Source organism: Photinus pyralis, unplaced genomic scaffold (assembly GCF_008802855.1).
Source record: "Photinus pyralis isolate 1611_PpyrPB1 unplaced genomic scaffold, Ppyr1.3 Ppyr1.4_LG5, whole genome shotgun sequence".
In the NCBI taxonomy this organism is placed as follows: Eukaryota; Metazoa; Arthropoda; class Insecta; order Coleoptera; family Lampyridae; genus Photinus; species Photinus pyralis.
In genome coordinates, this window is record NW_022170596.1 from 12,492,728 (window position 1) to 12,506,499 (window position 13,772).

Consider the following 13,772-nt stretch of genomic DNA (forward strand, 5'->3'; position numbering starts at 1 on the left):
AAACAGAAATTTTATTTTCTAAAACCTCGCCCCTCCTTTTTTATTTTTTTTTCAGTAGTGGCTAAATTAGCGCCACCACCACCCGTAATGCCTTCAATTTCGACACCTTATAAAAAATTTATAATCCACCGATGGCAATCATAGAGTAATATTTTATCAATTTTCAGGATGTGGTTGCCTGCGCGTCCTTCAACTTCCAATAACCTGTTAAGAACCGTAAAAAACCGAAAAGAACCGAAAAAAGTAACATAGGTTCCGGTTCTCAATACGTTTCCATTTCTGAAGGAATAACGGTTTCGGTTCGGTCTTCGGTCCAGAAAAAAATACCGGTTTCGCTCCGATTTTCGGTTCTTTTTTCGGTCCGGTCCGGGTCCCTGCTATACAGTGATTAAGGAGTAGACATAGGGATTTACGTGTATTGTTTTTCCCTATGTTTACTTTTAAAAGACAAAATCACTTCTGACGGAGAATTCTATGCAACTATATTAATTAATTTGAATATTGTGGCTTTCGCTTCCGTGTTTCCATTTTCGTTCGTGTTGTTTCATAACCTAAGCATACTACTCTTTATTATAATTTATTATAAGTACCAACCAAGATATGAATTCTTTTAGTAAGATGCGTTAAACTTAAACAGTATCTACCCTCTTTACTTTTGCTGAAACAGTGAAATTTCGAAAGTAGTACGAAGTTAATCAGACAGTTTGTATTAAGCGTTTCGAATGCACTATTACAAAAACCAGAATAGCAATCCAGAATGTGTGCGCATGAGTTGTTTGGGTTTCATAAAATTAGTCGCCTTCAGAAGGATGTTGTCTTTTAAAAGTAGACAGAGAAAAACAATACACTTACATCCCTATGTCTACTTCTTAATAAATTAATATCACTGTATATCAAGGGATTAAACAGGAGCTCCGATGCGTTGTTTCGACGGGTAGTTGTAAGTTCAAATATTAAAATGACGTGTAGGGAATCAGACAAACCAGATCAAGATTTTACCAGATTGTTTTAGATGTATAAAACCAAGACTTCCGAATACAAACTCGTCAGTGTTTGGTATTATTCAGGATCTGAATTGTAGCGTGGATGTGACGGACCCACTACCGCAATGCACCAACCAGAATGCCGAAAGGATCCATGTTTGGTAGGAAATGAACAAACGGAAAACGTATGTATCGTTTTAAGTTTTCAGGAACTGGTCTGGAAATCAGGATCGCAAGGATAAGTCCACAAGTGACAGGAATAAGAATTTAACACAAATTTGAGAAAAATTCTGTTGAAAATCTGCGATCGGTCTCTTTTTCATTATGTTGTAGCTTGCCAATCATTTTCAGAAGTTTAAAACCATGTAATGTAACGGATAGTTCCAAATAAAAGAATGGTTCGGTAATTCTGATCCGAGAAGGGGTGTAAATTGGTATTGGTATCTTGCAAAGGGTTGGAGATTTTCTCAGATTCGTGGTGTTAATTTATTCTTCTTGTATCTTCTTCGTCGTCTTTGTTGTTGCAGATAGTACTTTTGGAACTTTCCTTTCTATACAGTGCCACCAAGCTCAGAAAAGCCCCGGAAAATATGCGAACTAATTTTGAAATAATTCAGGCTGGCCAATAGAAAGCCTGCGAAACGACGCGGTACATTCCGGGCCATAATTATTAATTATTCCGTTCTGACAGTTTGCGCTTCACGTTATTTGCTTCTTGTATTTGCTTTATTTTACGTTTTCCGTCTCCAGTTTATACAAACTCGTCTTTTTCAAGACGCATATAGCTTGGATCTACGATCTGATAAGGTATGTAATTCCCTTAAAGTGTTTTTAAATGTAAAACTGTACCTAACCTTACATGAATCTTAGAGTGCTAATTGAGGTAAAACTTGTTACAGAAGTCCTAACTCATGAGTTTGGAGAGGAAACTTGTTCACTCTGAAGCTCGTAATATAATCCGTAAAGTGGTCGAATTCTTTGATCGACAAAAAGATGCAGGTCGTTGCCCGTTGGAGTTTCCCTTTAGAAAAGGCAACCGAGTTAGCTGCCGCTGCAGTTGGGAAGTCAGTTAGTTTTATAAAACAAATTCGCAAAGAATCGGATGAAGCTGGGCCCTCCAAGTTAAAATCTCCTAAGAAAAAACGTCACGTGGAGCCAACAAACAAGATCGATTTTGATGAAGCTGATCAGTGTATTTTACGAAGAACTGTCCAAGAAATGTATACAGTTGAACGTAAGGTACCAACTTTGAATGTGCTCGTAGAAAAAATGCAAGAGAAGATCAACTATACGGGTGGAAGGGAAACTCTTCGCAAGCAATTGTGGAAACTTGGTTTTCGGTACAAGAAGTGTCATGACAAACGTAGGTTGTTAATGGAAAGAAGTGACATCGTAGCATGGCGTTCTCGTTATTTAAGAAGATTAAGAGAAAATGAACAACGTGAAGGTGACAAGAGACCCGTTATATACTTGGACGAAACCTATATCCACCCATCGTATGGAGTGAGTAAATGCTGGCAATCAGATGATGTATCGGGAGTTTATAAATCCAATAGGGCTGGTCAGAGGTACATCATAGTCCATGCTGGTGGTCATTCTGGATTTGTAGAGGATGGTTTGTTGATATTTAAGTCGCACAGTAAATCGGGGGATTATCACGATGATATGAATCATACTAACTTTATGCAGTGGTTAGAGAAGCAGCTGATACCAAATTTACCAGCAAACTCAATTGTGGTTATGGATAACGCACCCTACCATAGTGTTCAAATAAATAAGCCGCCAACAATGAATAATCGTAAGGAAGTGATACGATCTTGGTTAGACGCAAACAACATTAGTACGACAGAAGACATGCGGAAGGCCGAGTTGTTAATGTTAGTAAAGAACATTTCTCACAGCAAGACATATTATGTAGACGAACTACTCAAACAACATCAACACACCGTTGTACGATTGCCACCATATCACTGTGAGCTTAATCCAATCGAGCTAATTTGGAGTACTATGAAGAGGAAAGTAGCTATGAATAATGTCGGGCAAAGTAATAGTAATATTGTTCAATTGGTAAAAAATGCTTGTGCTGAAATTACGCAACAGGAATGGGAAAAGCATTGCATTCATGTGAAACATATTGCAGAACAAATGTGGGAAGCTGATTGTTTAACAGAGGAATTTATTGAGAGCGTAGAATTTGTTGTGAACACCGGGAGTTCTGATGAGGATGAGTTGTCAAGTGATGATAATGAATGATAAAAGTTAAAGGTTGTGTGTTAATTTAGTCAATGTAAGTGTTATTAATTTCAATATGATTGTTTCAATAACTGTCCATATTTACACACCAGAAATGCATCAGAATTCAAAATTGGTTTGAAAATCTAACAATTTTAAATGTGTTTACGTTTTTGTAAATCCAAGTATAAATAAATGATTTTTATGTTTCCCCTTGATGTTATGCAACTCATATAGCGCGTGGCCTACTTATTTATATTTACGAAAGAATCAAATTTTGCATCAGAATGTACGGCCTAAATTTCTAGCGCCCTCGGACACGCCCTGTCAGGGACTTTCTGAGCTTGGTGGCACTGTACTTTTACTTCCAGGTGATTCAGGTAAAAAATGGTATAAAATTAGGAAAGAATTGTGTTCATTTTTCATTAATTGTCAATAATATGTAACCAGAATTTGAGAGTACTATGTAATTCAAATTTATACTCCAAGTTTATGTAATTCCCATTTAGGTCTCTCTTTTCGACTTTGTCTTGTAGAACAGCAATAATTTCCAAGAACGTACATTTATTAAAATACAAACAAACTTAAATCTTGAAATAATGAAAACAAAATTCATACAACCGCTCCAAAAGAGCGGTTCCCTAATTCTAATTGAAATAAACTACTGGTTAGAAATATGTTAACCTAATAAACAACTAGAGAAATTACCTATTCTTAAATTTAAATGAACAAATTAGATATGACGCACATCAATGGATAAGTTAATTAGTTTACTCTCTTTTGCAATCAAGACACTGGTACCTTTTAATTGTTGCAAGTGCAGACAGTGGCCGACCTTGGGCGGATGGAGCTTTTAATGCCTCTTCTCTAATTTCCACAGGTCTTCTCTCTGGAAAACATCACGTAGTGGTTCTGTACCTTGGAATGTGTATACGCCTTTCTCTAATTTATTTTACTTGATATCTTCCTGGTCTAATTTCCCCAAAATTTAATGCTGGCCGGTGAAAATCGGGCTGGTAAAATCAACCGCAGGCTGGTTAATCAAATAATATCCCCATTAATGGAAGGTTTATTTTTTTGTCGATGGAGATGATGTACGTTTTCTTACGCAAATTTATTAATGTTGTTAGTTGTCGCTGAAAACAAACTTTTTCACTATACTTCCTTACGTACAATCGCTCATTTAATTCATCTAGCCCTTAATTATAGGAACAATTTTTTACAATAACAAATTTAGCACGATAATTATTTTATACAAATCGTAATTGTACTTTACTAATGCGTGGCAGCTTTCAGAGTAAGCGAGCGAATGAATAACGATTTCTTTACATTAGAGTAATAATTTGGCGCGACATAATTCCGAACATATTGCTTACTATGCCAAAATAATAATACGTACTTATGCTTTAATACCATATACTGTTAATGAAATTTAAATTTTAAGTTAACCTTTAAATTCAAATACTACCCCATTGAAGGAAATTAAAAAATTAACTTTTTAGAAACGACAGGCCAACGTATTGGGGGCTGTGAGCAAAGGCGTGTGGGCACTACGCCACCCACAAGACGTCTATCCGGCTAGCTCAAAACAAATCCAATTTGAAATTTAGAATTTTATAATCTCTCCTCGTATATATCCGGCACCTACCAGAAGAAAAGTCCTAATATTGACCTAAATTTTTTTAATTTGAGAGACACGGTGCCTCAATCAACTTCCGAAAATTTCAAAGAATTTATAAGTTTATAACACAACTTTTGATACTTGAAATAAATCTTGGGCACTAATGAACAAAACTACTCACTGGCCCACAGTTTATTGCGAAACAATTAAAACAAAACCCCTGAAAGAAAAAGAAACCTACAAAACTTGTTTGGATATAATATCCCGCACGGAGTCGGCCAACAAATGAACTAAAAAATCTAAGACACAAAGGCACTCCCTGCCAGCTTTCGGAAACTTCACTTATTCTATAGTAAACTGAATTCAATGACGATGTCAGAGGAAATGTGAAGCATGCCCGGACAATCTTGATTTTGGGATTACAGCAACACCAATAAAACACTAACGTCATATTTTCCCAGGTATTTTCCCGAATTATACAAAACTAAACAAAAACTAATGGATATATACATTACACGTTGACACACCTATCCATCGCAGTGTGGAAAGTGAATCGATTGTTGGGGAAAAATGTGTACGTCGAGCTTTTCAATTTAGCAACTTCATAAAAATATACTTAGAAACTTTTGTTTGGAGCATACTAAACCGCCAACAATTAATAATAAAGGAGGTGAATATGAAATTAATTTTAGAACCAAAACAAAACACACAATTTTGTAACAATTTACTTCACGTAAGGCACATAAATTATATTTTTATCGATGACGCTAGAGGAACGTATATCCAAAACGCATAACTAAAAACATAAATAATGTTGGTAAAGCACGCCATAAACAACACCTAGGGTCAACGTGTGCTAAGTTATATTTTCCACCTTTCATGTTCAACGTAAACCGGTAGCAGAAAGTTACTGTGAAGCTGTGAATGGAATGGACGCGACGCGGATGAAATGTGTTTACGACTTGCGGTTACCCGAAATGGTCAGAATGAGATGTCCGGTCGCTTATGAATGATAAGAGAGACCATAACAATTTATACAGGGAGATTGTTATTGCAGCCACCCCAGAGCGTTCCGATATTATCTTTTACTCCGGAACAAATATTCGAACTTTATACCATTCAATTTTTTGACCACTAACCCTTACCAGATTTTATTTCACCATTATGAACAATCGCGCGATAAAATCATTCTTTTTTTTTGTTTATTGTGGATAGAATTTCGAAGCGAGTTTATTTTAACAAAAAGCGAATAAAAGGGAGGCAGTTCATTTTCAGTCGAATACTCGAAGCGTTGATCTTTGTTCTGAAAATGTTCGCTCTTCGGATTTCCACTTTTCGAGTCTAGTAAAGGATGTCGAATGCCGATATCGTTGCACTCCATCCAATTACACGGTCCGCTGGATGAGGTCGCGACAGCTTCTCACTGCCAATATCCCCCGGCTTGCCACGTTGCTCTACCACTTATTGCTCAATATTTATCACGCTTTCCTTTCTCTCTATCTAGATATCACGAGCCGTACTAAAACTACTTTTTAGAAACCCACTCTTAAAATTTAAATTTTCGAAAAATTTATCACCCAGTTCCTCTATTCCATTTATTACGCGAGGAGTTGTTTTCTTTATCAATTTATACTTTTATTCTCGGTGCCATTTTTCAATTTTATTCCTGGGGAGTGTTTCGAGTTAAGTGAAATACTGCATGCGTACCTATCAGAAAAATGGTGCTTCTAGTTTTCATTGTTTCTAACAAATGATAAACACGTCATTTTATAAATAAATAAATAAACACACATTGCAGAGACTAATCAGTACCTACAACACATATTTAATAGTAAAAAAAGAAAAAAGTAAACCAAAAGATGCCGCATTTCAAGGTAATATTTGACAGGACATGTTTTAACTTGAACTTAAAATAATGCAAATAATGGCTATTTGGAGTTTCATAGACGTATACATCTTTCAATCGACCCATTTAATTGGTAATCATTAGATTTAAATAGAACTTAGACGTCATTATTAGATAAAAATGGGAAATTATTGCTTTCATATAATTTGATGACTTAAAAGTGAAAGTGATTTGCGATAACGCTTGCTTATAAAATATAGTGTTAGAAAAAAATTTTGGACTGGATGCTTGAAGAGGCTCGAAGACGCCGAGTTTCTTACACCGTTTTGAAATAGACATTGCTGAAGTTTTGTGAAGTTAATAAAGTGTGGGGCCTACATCAGTATCAAGTTGCGTCATAATTGAATTTAAAAGAAAAATAAATAAATTTATAAATTATAGTCACTGAATCATGTGAGCCCTTGGCCAAGGTCGGCATTAGCAGTGGTCTAGCGGATCGGTCCCGGAAGCGTCGAGTAAACTGAACCGGAGTAAACGGCCGCCCCAAGAATTCTAAAGGGGAAGCAACGGATGACTACTGGTGAATGCTAAAACAAAATTAAAGCGCACAGCAATTTCCCTAAAGGGGAATAGTAAATAAGCGGATTCGGTACATATCTACGGGAAAGCAAATGCAGGAAAGTGAAACAATATGGCCCCTCATGAAGCGAAAAGGGACAAAAAACGTACCTTGCAATGAAATGGAGCGGTAAAAATTACTGTTCAAGAAAAAGTAAAAGCTATAGATACGGTGCGGTAAACTTAATGTAAAAGCAAAATTTAAATTCGGTACGGTTACCAAAGTAAATCTACGGAAAATCTCAAAATTACGTTACTTTACAAATGTAACTTGCAAAGATGCAAAAGTTAGAAAGCAAAAGTCTTTACGTTTTGGTTAAAACACTAAAGGCAAAAAGTTTCTTACGTTTTGGTAAAACACCCAAAAGCAAAAGGTCTCTAAACAACGGCTTTACCTTTTACAAAATTTCGCTATGCAATGGAGGTAACGTAGGAAGTACCAAGTCGGCCGGAGTACTCGGTTACGATCAACGGCGTAAATCTGCATGACCTTGAAGTTTTAATGCTCATTTTAATTTACCATAGGCAACAAAAACCTGCTAATAATGGCTTCACGTTGATGAAATTCTGAAATGTTAATTTCCATCTTCTTCTAAATGACAAAAGCGTTCCGAGGCAACAAAGACAATTACAATATCTTGACGGGAACGGATACAAACGATGAATTAATTGCAGTGTTATTTACGGTAGCGGCCGCTGAAACACAATTCTAGAAATTAAATCAAATACTTTTACCTTCTATCTTCAACTCTTAGAACTAACACAAATACCTTCGGCACATTTCGTAACGAAGCGCCTCTTTTTTTTGGCATCAGCTTCCGCTATTTGCCACATACGTTATCGAATCGAAAACTGCTTTTTTACCTTGGGCCAGGACACATGCAATGTTTAAAGGACGTTGGACACCGTTATCATTTAGCTCTTTTAATAGAGCTTTAATTGCGTCTGCATAATTTGGACATTCGAAGAATAAATGGTTTGATACCGGATGTTCATCTACAAAGTGATCACTAAACACTGGTAATTTCCAGGCGGAAACCGGATGCCTCGTTGCACAGTCTCATTTATTTTTCTAGGCATAATTTCAGGGCTACAAATACCCTAAATCTAAATTGCAACCCAACACTACCTAAAATTAAATTAAACTTACCCTGAAACAAATTTAATGTTCATCCAAGACCATCGACAAAAATATGAAAAAAATATCACTTACTTCTGAACATTTGTATTGGTTCACGATATGCAGCCGCAATCCACCACGTCTCCTACTATTGAATTTATAAGCTAGTTCCTTAATCATTGGTTGCGATTATAACCTACGCTTGTTTCTTTTGAAATGATTTCGATTGACTTTAACTAGTATAATTACGAGAGACTTGAGTGACAGCTAAACTGGACACTTTACAATCTTCGCATCGACAACGAAAACATCGCGTTTCCACTTATACATTTTGTAAAAGCTCACTCTTACGAAGTTATAAACACGTTTCCACGTAAACAAAATGTTACTGTTCTCTTCTCAAACCCACCCATCTTTATACACAAATAGTGGCTAACAATAATCTAAAAAGATAAAGAAATCAACAAAAATACACCTGCAAATTTCATACAATGGAAACATTGTGTCAAATTAAATAAAGCAACCAAATTTGATCGTCCGTCTAGCATACATCTGCGGCGTAATTAGTTTTTTTTAAACAAAACTACCGACCACCGCTAGACCGATGCTTGGTCACACTCCCGGAGATCTTTGGGAGCATGCTCACGAACACTGTGATTTCCACAAAAAACAGGTTCCACCACACACCGTAACCGGTTACTGCAGACGGTACCCTTCCGGTTCCCGCCGTACCGCCACTCGCCAAATAAGAAGAAACGTATCGCGGAAGAAATGGACGCCGTGGTAACAGCGCAAGTGATCGAGTCAAGCACGTCAGAATACTGGTCAACCACAGTACTCATATAGATCGAAAAACGACGGCGGCTCGTCTCTTGACCGCGTTTACCAACCTTGACGGAGCGAGCTATCAGCTATCAATTTAAAGAATGCCCTTCGGACTCAAAAATGCACCGGCAACGTTTCAGAAGTTAATGGTTCAAGAGGTCCTTGCCGGATAGTTACGAGAATTTGTCATGGTATATTTGGATGACATTATCGTCTACTCCGACTCCTGGGAAGAGCACCTCAGACACCTACACCTCTCCTAGAACGTCTACAATTCCGTTTCGAGGTGCAAACCGTAGAATATCTCGACCACACCATCATGGCAGAAGGAAACCACTCGTGCCAGGACATATCGAGCCTATCCGGACAGCAGAAAAACCTACCTAAAAAGTCAGAAGCTTCCTGGGGCCTATAAATTGGCTTAGGGAGTACGTAAGGAACGGTTGCGTGTGCGTTGCCACCAAACGAGGGCCGATACAAGACGCTACGAAATGATCAAACACAAAAGATACCTCTCAACCAACACCGGCACCGCTTCATTTACCACATTGCATTTTTAAATAGCCATTTTTGTTTTATGCGAGTATTTCTACTTCCCTTTTAGCTTCCTTACGATTAAATAACAAACCAACTTGGGTTGTGAATAAATGAAATAATTGATTTCCTTACAATGCTTAAAATAAATATGCGAAATTATTGATTTATTTAATTTGATGGACATTTCATGTTGATAAAACTTTCAGGTGCTTCTTTGTATAAATTTGTTTATTTTTAGAAATTATTACTTTATTAAGAGTGAAATTAGCAATAACCTATTGGTTATAAAAGAAGATGTTACAAAAATACGTAAGAGATGTTCTGAGGAGACATTTGAAGAGCGTGAGAGTCACTTATCTTAAGTAAAAATTGAATGATAAACGTGAAAATAATTTCAGGAAAACTGGAAAGGAACTTGAAGAGAACTTTAGGAAGACTTGAAAGAGAATTCTATAGGAAGTTGAAGGAAACATGAGATGTACTTGGCTAAAGAAGAAATTGTGCTAGTGTGTGAATTTCAGGAGAACTCGAGAATCGTTCGGTAGGAACTTAAGAATAGCTGAGAATTCTTGTTTTGATTTTTGTGTTAAACAAAATACCATTTTATTTTCTTAATCATGAATAAATAATATTAATAAAATAATAAACCGGTGGGGCTGATTGGGGATGAGGGCATCTTAGTACAGGGGGTCCAACGTTCGAATAGTCCGTCCCTTGTTAAGCAAGCAATTTCTTATCTTTTGAAAAAACTGTTTGTCGATGCATTGGTCCAGGAACAAAGCTTTACCGTAGACAGACCGACATACGCACACACGAAGTAAAATCGAATATGTAAGCGTTCCCCACTTGAGTGGATTACGCTAAAAAGCCTCGGTGAATGTGCAGAAAATTATGCACAAAACAACCGCTTTCTTAATTGTGCAGGAAACAATCGTATCAGAATTTCCATAGGCAAGGAGATAAGAATACCCTTTACAATTGATTACCATATTTACGTGCTGTACGGATTGCCGACTTCGAAAAAGTGATTATCTTTCTTCGGACTCCGAATCTATGTCCACGCAGATCTTTGTACCTGAAAGGATAATTCTGACAGTTACAAAGTGTATACTAATCGCTGAGACGTCAAGAATTTTTTAATGTTTATCATTCACAGAGAATAAAACAAAATACGGGGCATTAAGTATCATTACCTACATAAAAACAACCACTTTGTTTTTTTAAATATAGATGCTTAATTCAGTTTCATCAGCAGATGTATTTTAATTATACTGAAAAAGTAATTTCAGTGGTACATGGGCGTGAAGTTTAAAATAAACGCTTTTTTTATTGTACTTACTTAAAAATTCCAGGTGAGTTGGCATTACGTCTCTATATAATCTAGCTTTGTTTGACGGTAACCTAAATTTAAATAAAATTGTACGGTATAATTGTTGACAAATTACAAGTTAATATGTAATAATTTACAATTAATTTTAATTTGAACCCATGAATATGTATGGTACAATTGTAAAAAGTCATAAATAATAGCTGACATCGAAATCCAGACTGCTCATTTTGCTTTAATGCTACTACATGCACCTAAAGTAGCAGGTTTCCTGAATTATTCTTTACCTCCGGTTACGAATATTACAGTTATTATTCCAGTGTAAGCTAAAAATGCGAAGAGATAATAGAAATAAGTACTTGTAAAGCGAAACGGTGTAAGACCATAAGATGCTCTATAATTCACAAATAAGTGCTTCTGTATTTGCATTTTTATTTTCCTTCGCGTTATTTTATAACCATCTGTTTTCCATCACCTTTATTCATAACGAGAAATTAAGATTTAACAAATACCTACAATAATTTTCACCATAGGTTTCATATTTGGATTGTCAATTCGACCCGAACAGTAGGTATTAATAAACAGGATCTAATGTGGAAGAAAAAAAGCAAATTAGACGTGTCACTGACGCAGGTGGGCAAAGCAGAATGTAATCTTAACTGTTCGTGGAAACTTCTTAAGGGAGCGACAAAAAAATCCCTTATTAAAATACTTTTCAAATACCCCTTGGGATTTAAACGCCTTCTTTCCCGTTGTTTTAAGCCACTCGTGTAATTCTACCCACATAATAACGTCCCCCAAATGTTTATGTCGGAAGCTCCTTACGGTTACGTTGCAAAATTTTTAGCTAATTCGATAATAAGATGTCCTGCAAAGGAAGACGTCGGATTTGATACACGTTGCCTTTCCATTTTTATGATATATAAGCGAGAAAAATGAGCGAGAAATTGTAGACGCGGGAGCCCACGTAACTTCTAGTTATATAGGTATTATTTTACACCTTTTTGTAACTCCGAGCATAAATAAAGAATAACCTGGCGTTTTATATTCTCCATAAAACTCTACTTTGTGTTGAATAATCTTCAAATTGCCTGGGAGCACATTCGAGTATGAAATATGCGTCCACGGAAAGTTGGAAAGCCTCGGAAAATGGAGACGAGAAGCGGCCAAGTGTAGAAGCGATGAGGCGAACATCACATTAGCACAATGCTGCTCTGCTGATGCTGGAAACGATTCCGAGAGGAAACGTATCTACATAAAGTCTCGCCTCCTTGTTCCACTCGGTCTATTCATTTTATGAACTTTTATTAAAAATAAAATTGCTCCAGAATCGTCCTGGCTTCGGAGACAGAATGGATGGCGACAAAGTTTGTTGTCTAGAAGGATTGCTTTGTAGATAAGACTCCGCACTTGGTTTCCTACTTGAAATGGCGCTGGATAGCGCATTATACAAATTCACTCCCTTATTCTCTAGTCCTTTGTTCAGTCGATGTGCCGGGGGCTTTGCATTGAAGTCGCAATTAAGTTGAGTAAAGAGCAGGGTTATCGGGGCAGTAAAGTTCTGCTACTGTTCCTTCTAAACTTGTCATCGTTGATGCGCATTAATTTGTGTTTGTGCTTTTACGACCCTATTTTGTGTTGATTTTCTAACGCCTCTCATTTTTCCTCTTCATTTCCGAATTGTGTACTTAAATGAGTTAATTATCTTATACGTTTCCTCCTACGAGCCCGATTTTCATTTTTGCATTCAACTGAAGCACACTGCAAGACCAGATTTAAGAATAACCAACAGATTCACAACTGATTTGCGTAGAACTTACCAAATCCATTTTCGTCATTTACGGACTAGTGTACATTATGGATAGGTAAGTACCTGGTTTTTGCAATGACCGAACAGGCGCTGAAAGACACCTTTTGAGAAATATTAGTAAGAAACATAATGCATTCCAGTGAGCCTTTACCTATCTAAAAAAATATTATGATTGTTATATTATTATAAAGAAGGGATATTAACTACGGGCTGTACGGAATATAACTTCGTTTTTCTCAAACAGAGGGCCTAATTATATTGTTTCACAGCCAACTTCACACTTAAGCCGCATACGCATTATGTATTTTAACAGCTGACAGTACTACTTGTATGTTAAAAATTTTGATTGATTTTTGTAATAGTTTTTGTTTGTTGTACTATCAAAGCCTGACCGTGCAAACAACGTATGAACTTCATTGTAATTCAATATTTACTAATAAAGCCGGAACCGGAAGGTGTTGGGTGTAAAACGAATAGGTATTTTCTTCGAATTTATATTTGGTTCAACAATTTACACGTCTACCGCTTCATATGAAACATGAACAGAAGTATGTCTAGTGATAAAATGCACGTAGTTCAAAAAGGCGTCTAGGTGTTATCTTCCGAAATAAGGCGACGAACGTATTCGGGAAAGTTGGATCTAAAAATTGCGTTTATTCCATTTTAGGACGGCCGAAAAAGTCCAAATGCGGGTTTCCCATTGGCGGTTAGGTCACGCCGGCCGAGGCCGTTGCTTTCAGAGAATATGTGCCATTTCGGTTTTTTAGGCTGGCGAAATTCAAATAGCGAAAGAAGGTGTTAGTGTTAAAATCCAAGAGCCACCAGCCACAATTCGTTTGTGAAGGTTTATCTA

General features: G+C 36.7%; 1 protein-coding gene across 1 annotated transcript; it reads left to right on the top strand.

The window, feature by feature from the left end:
- Positions 1–2,771: 2,771 nt before the first annotated feature.
- LOC116170184 lies at positions 2,772–3,236 on the top strand. Its single transcript, XM_031486409.1, has one exon. It carries the CDS (start codon positions 2,772–2,774, stop codon positions 3,234–3,236), a length of 465 nt encoding a protein of 154 aa, XP_031342269.1.
- Positions 3,237–13,772: the final 10,536 nt, after the last annotated feature.

Coding starts and splice junctions, on each gene's coding strand:
- LOC116170184 (XM_031486409.1), top strand. CDS start 2,772: ATGAATAATCGTAAGGAAGTGATACGATCTTGGTTAGACGCAAACAAC.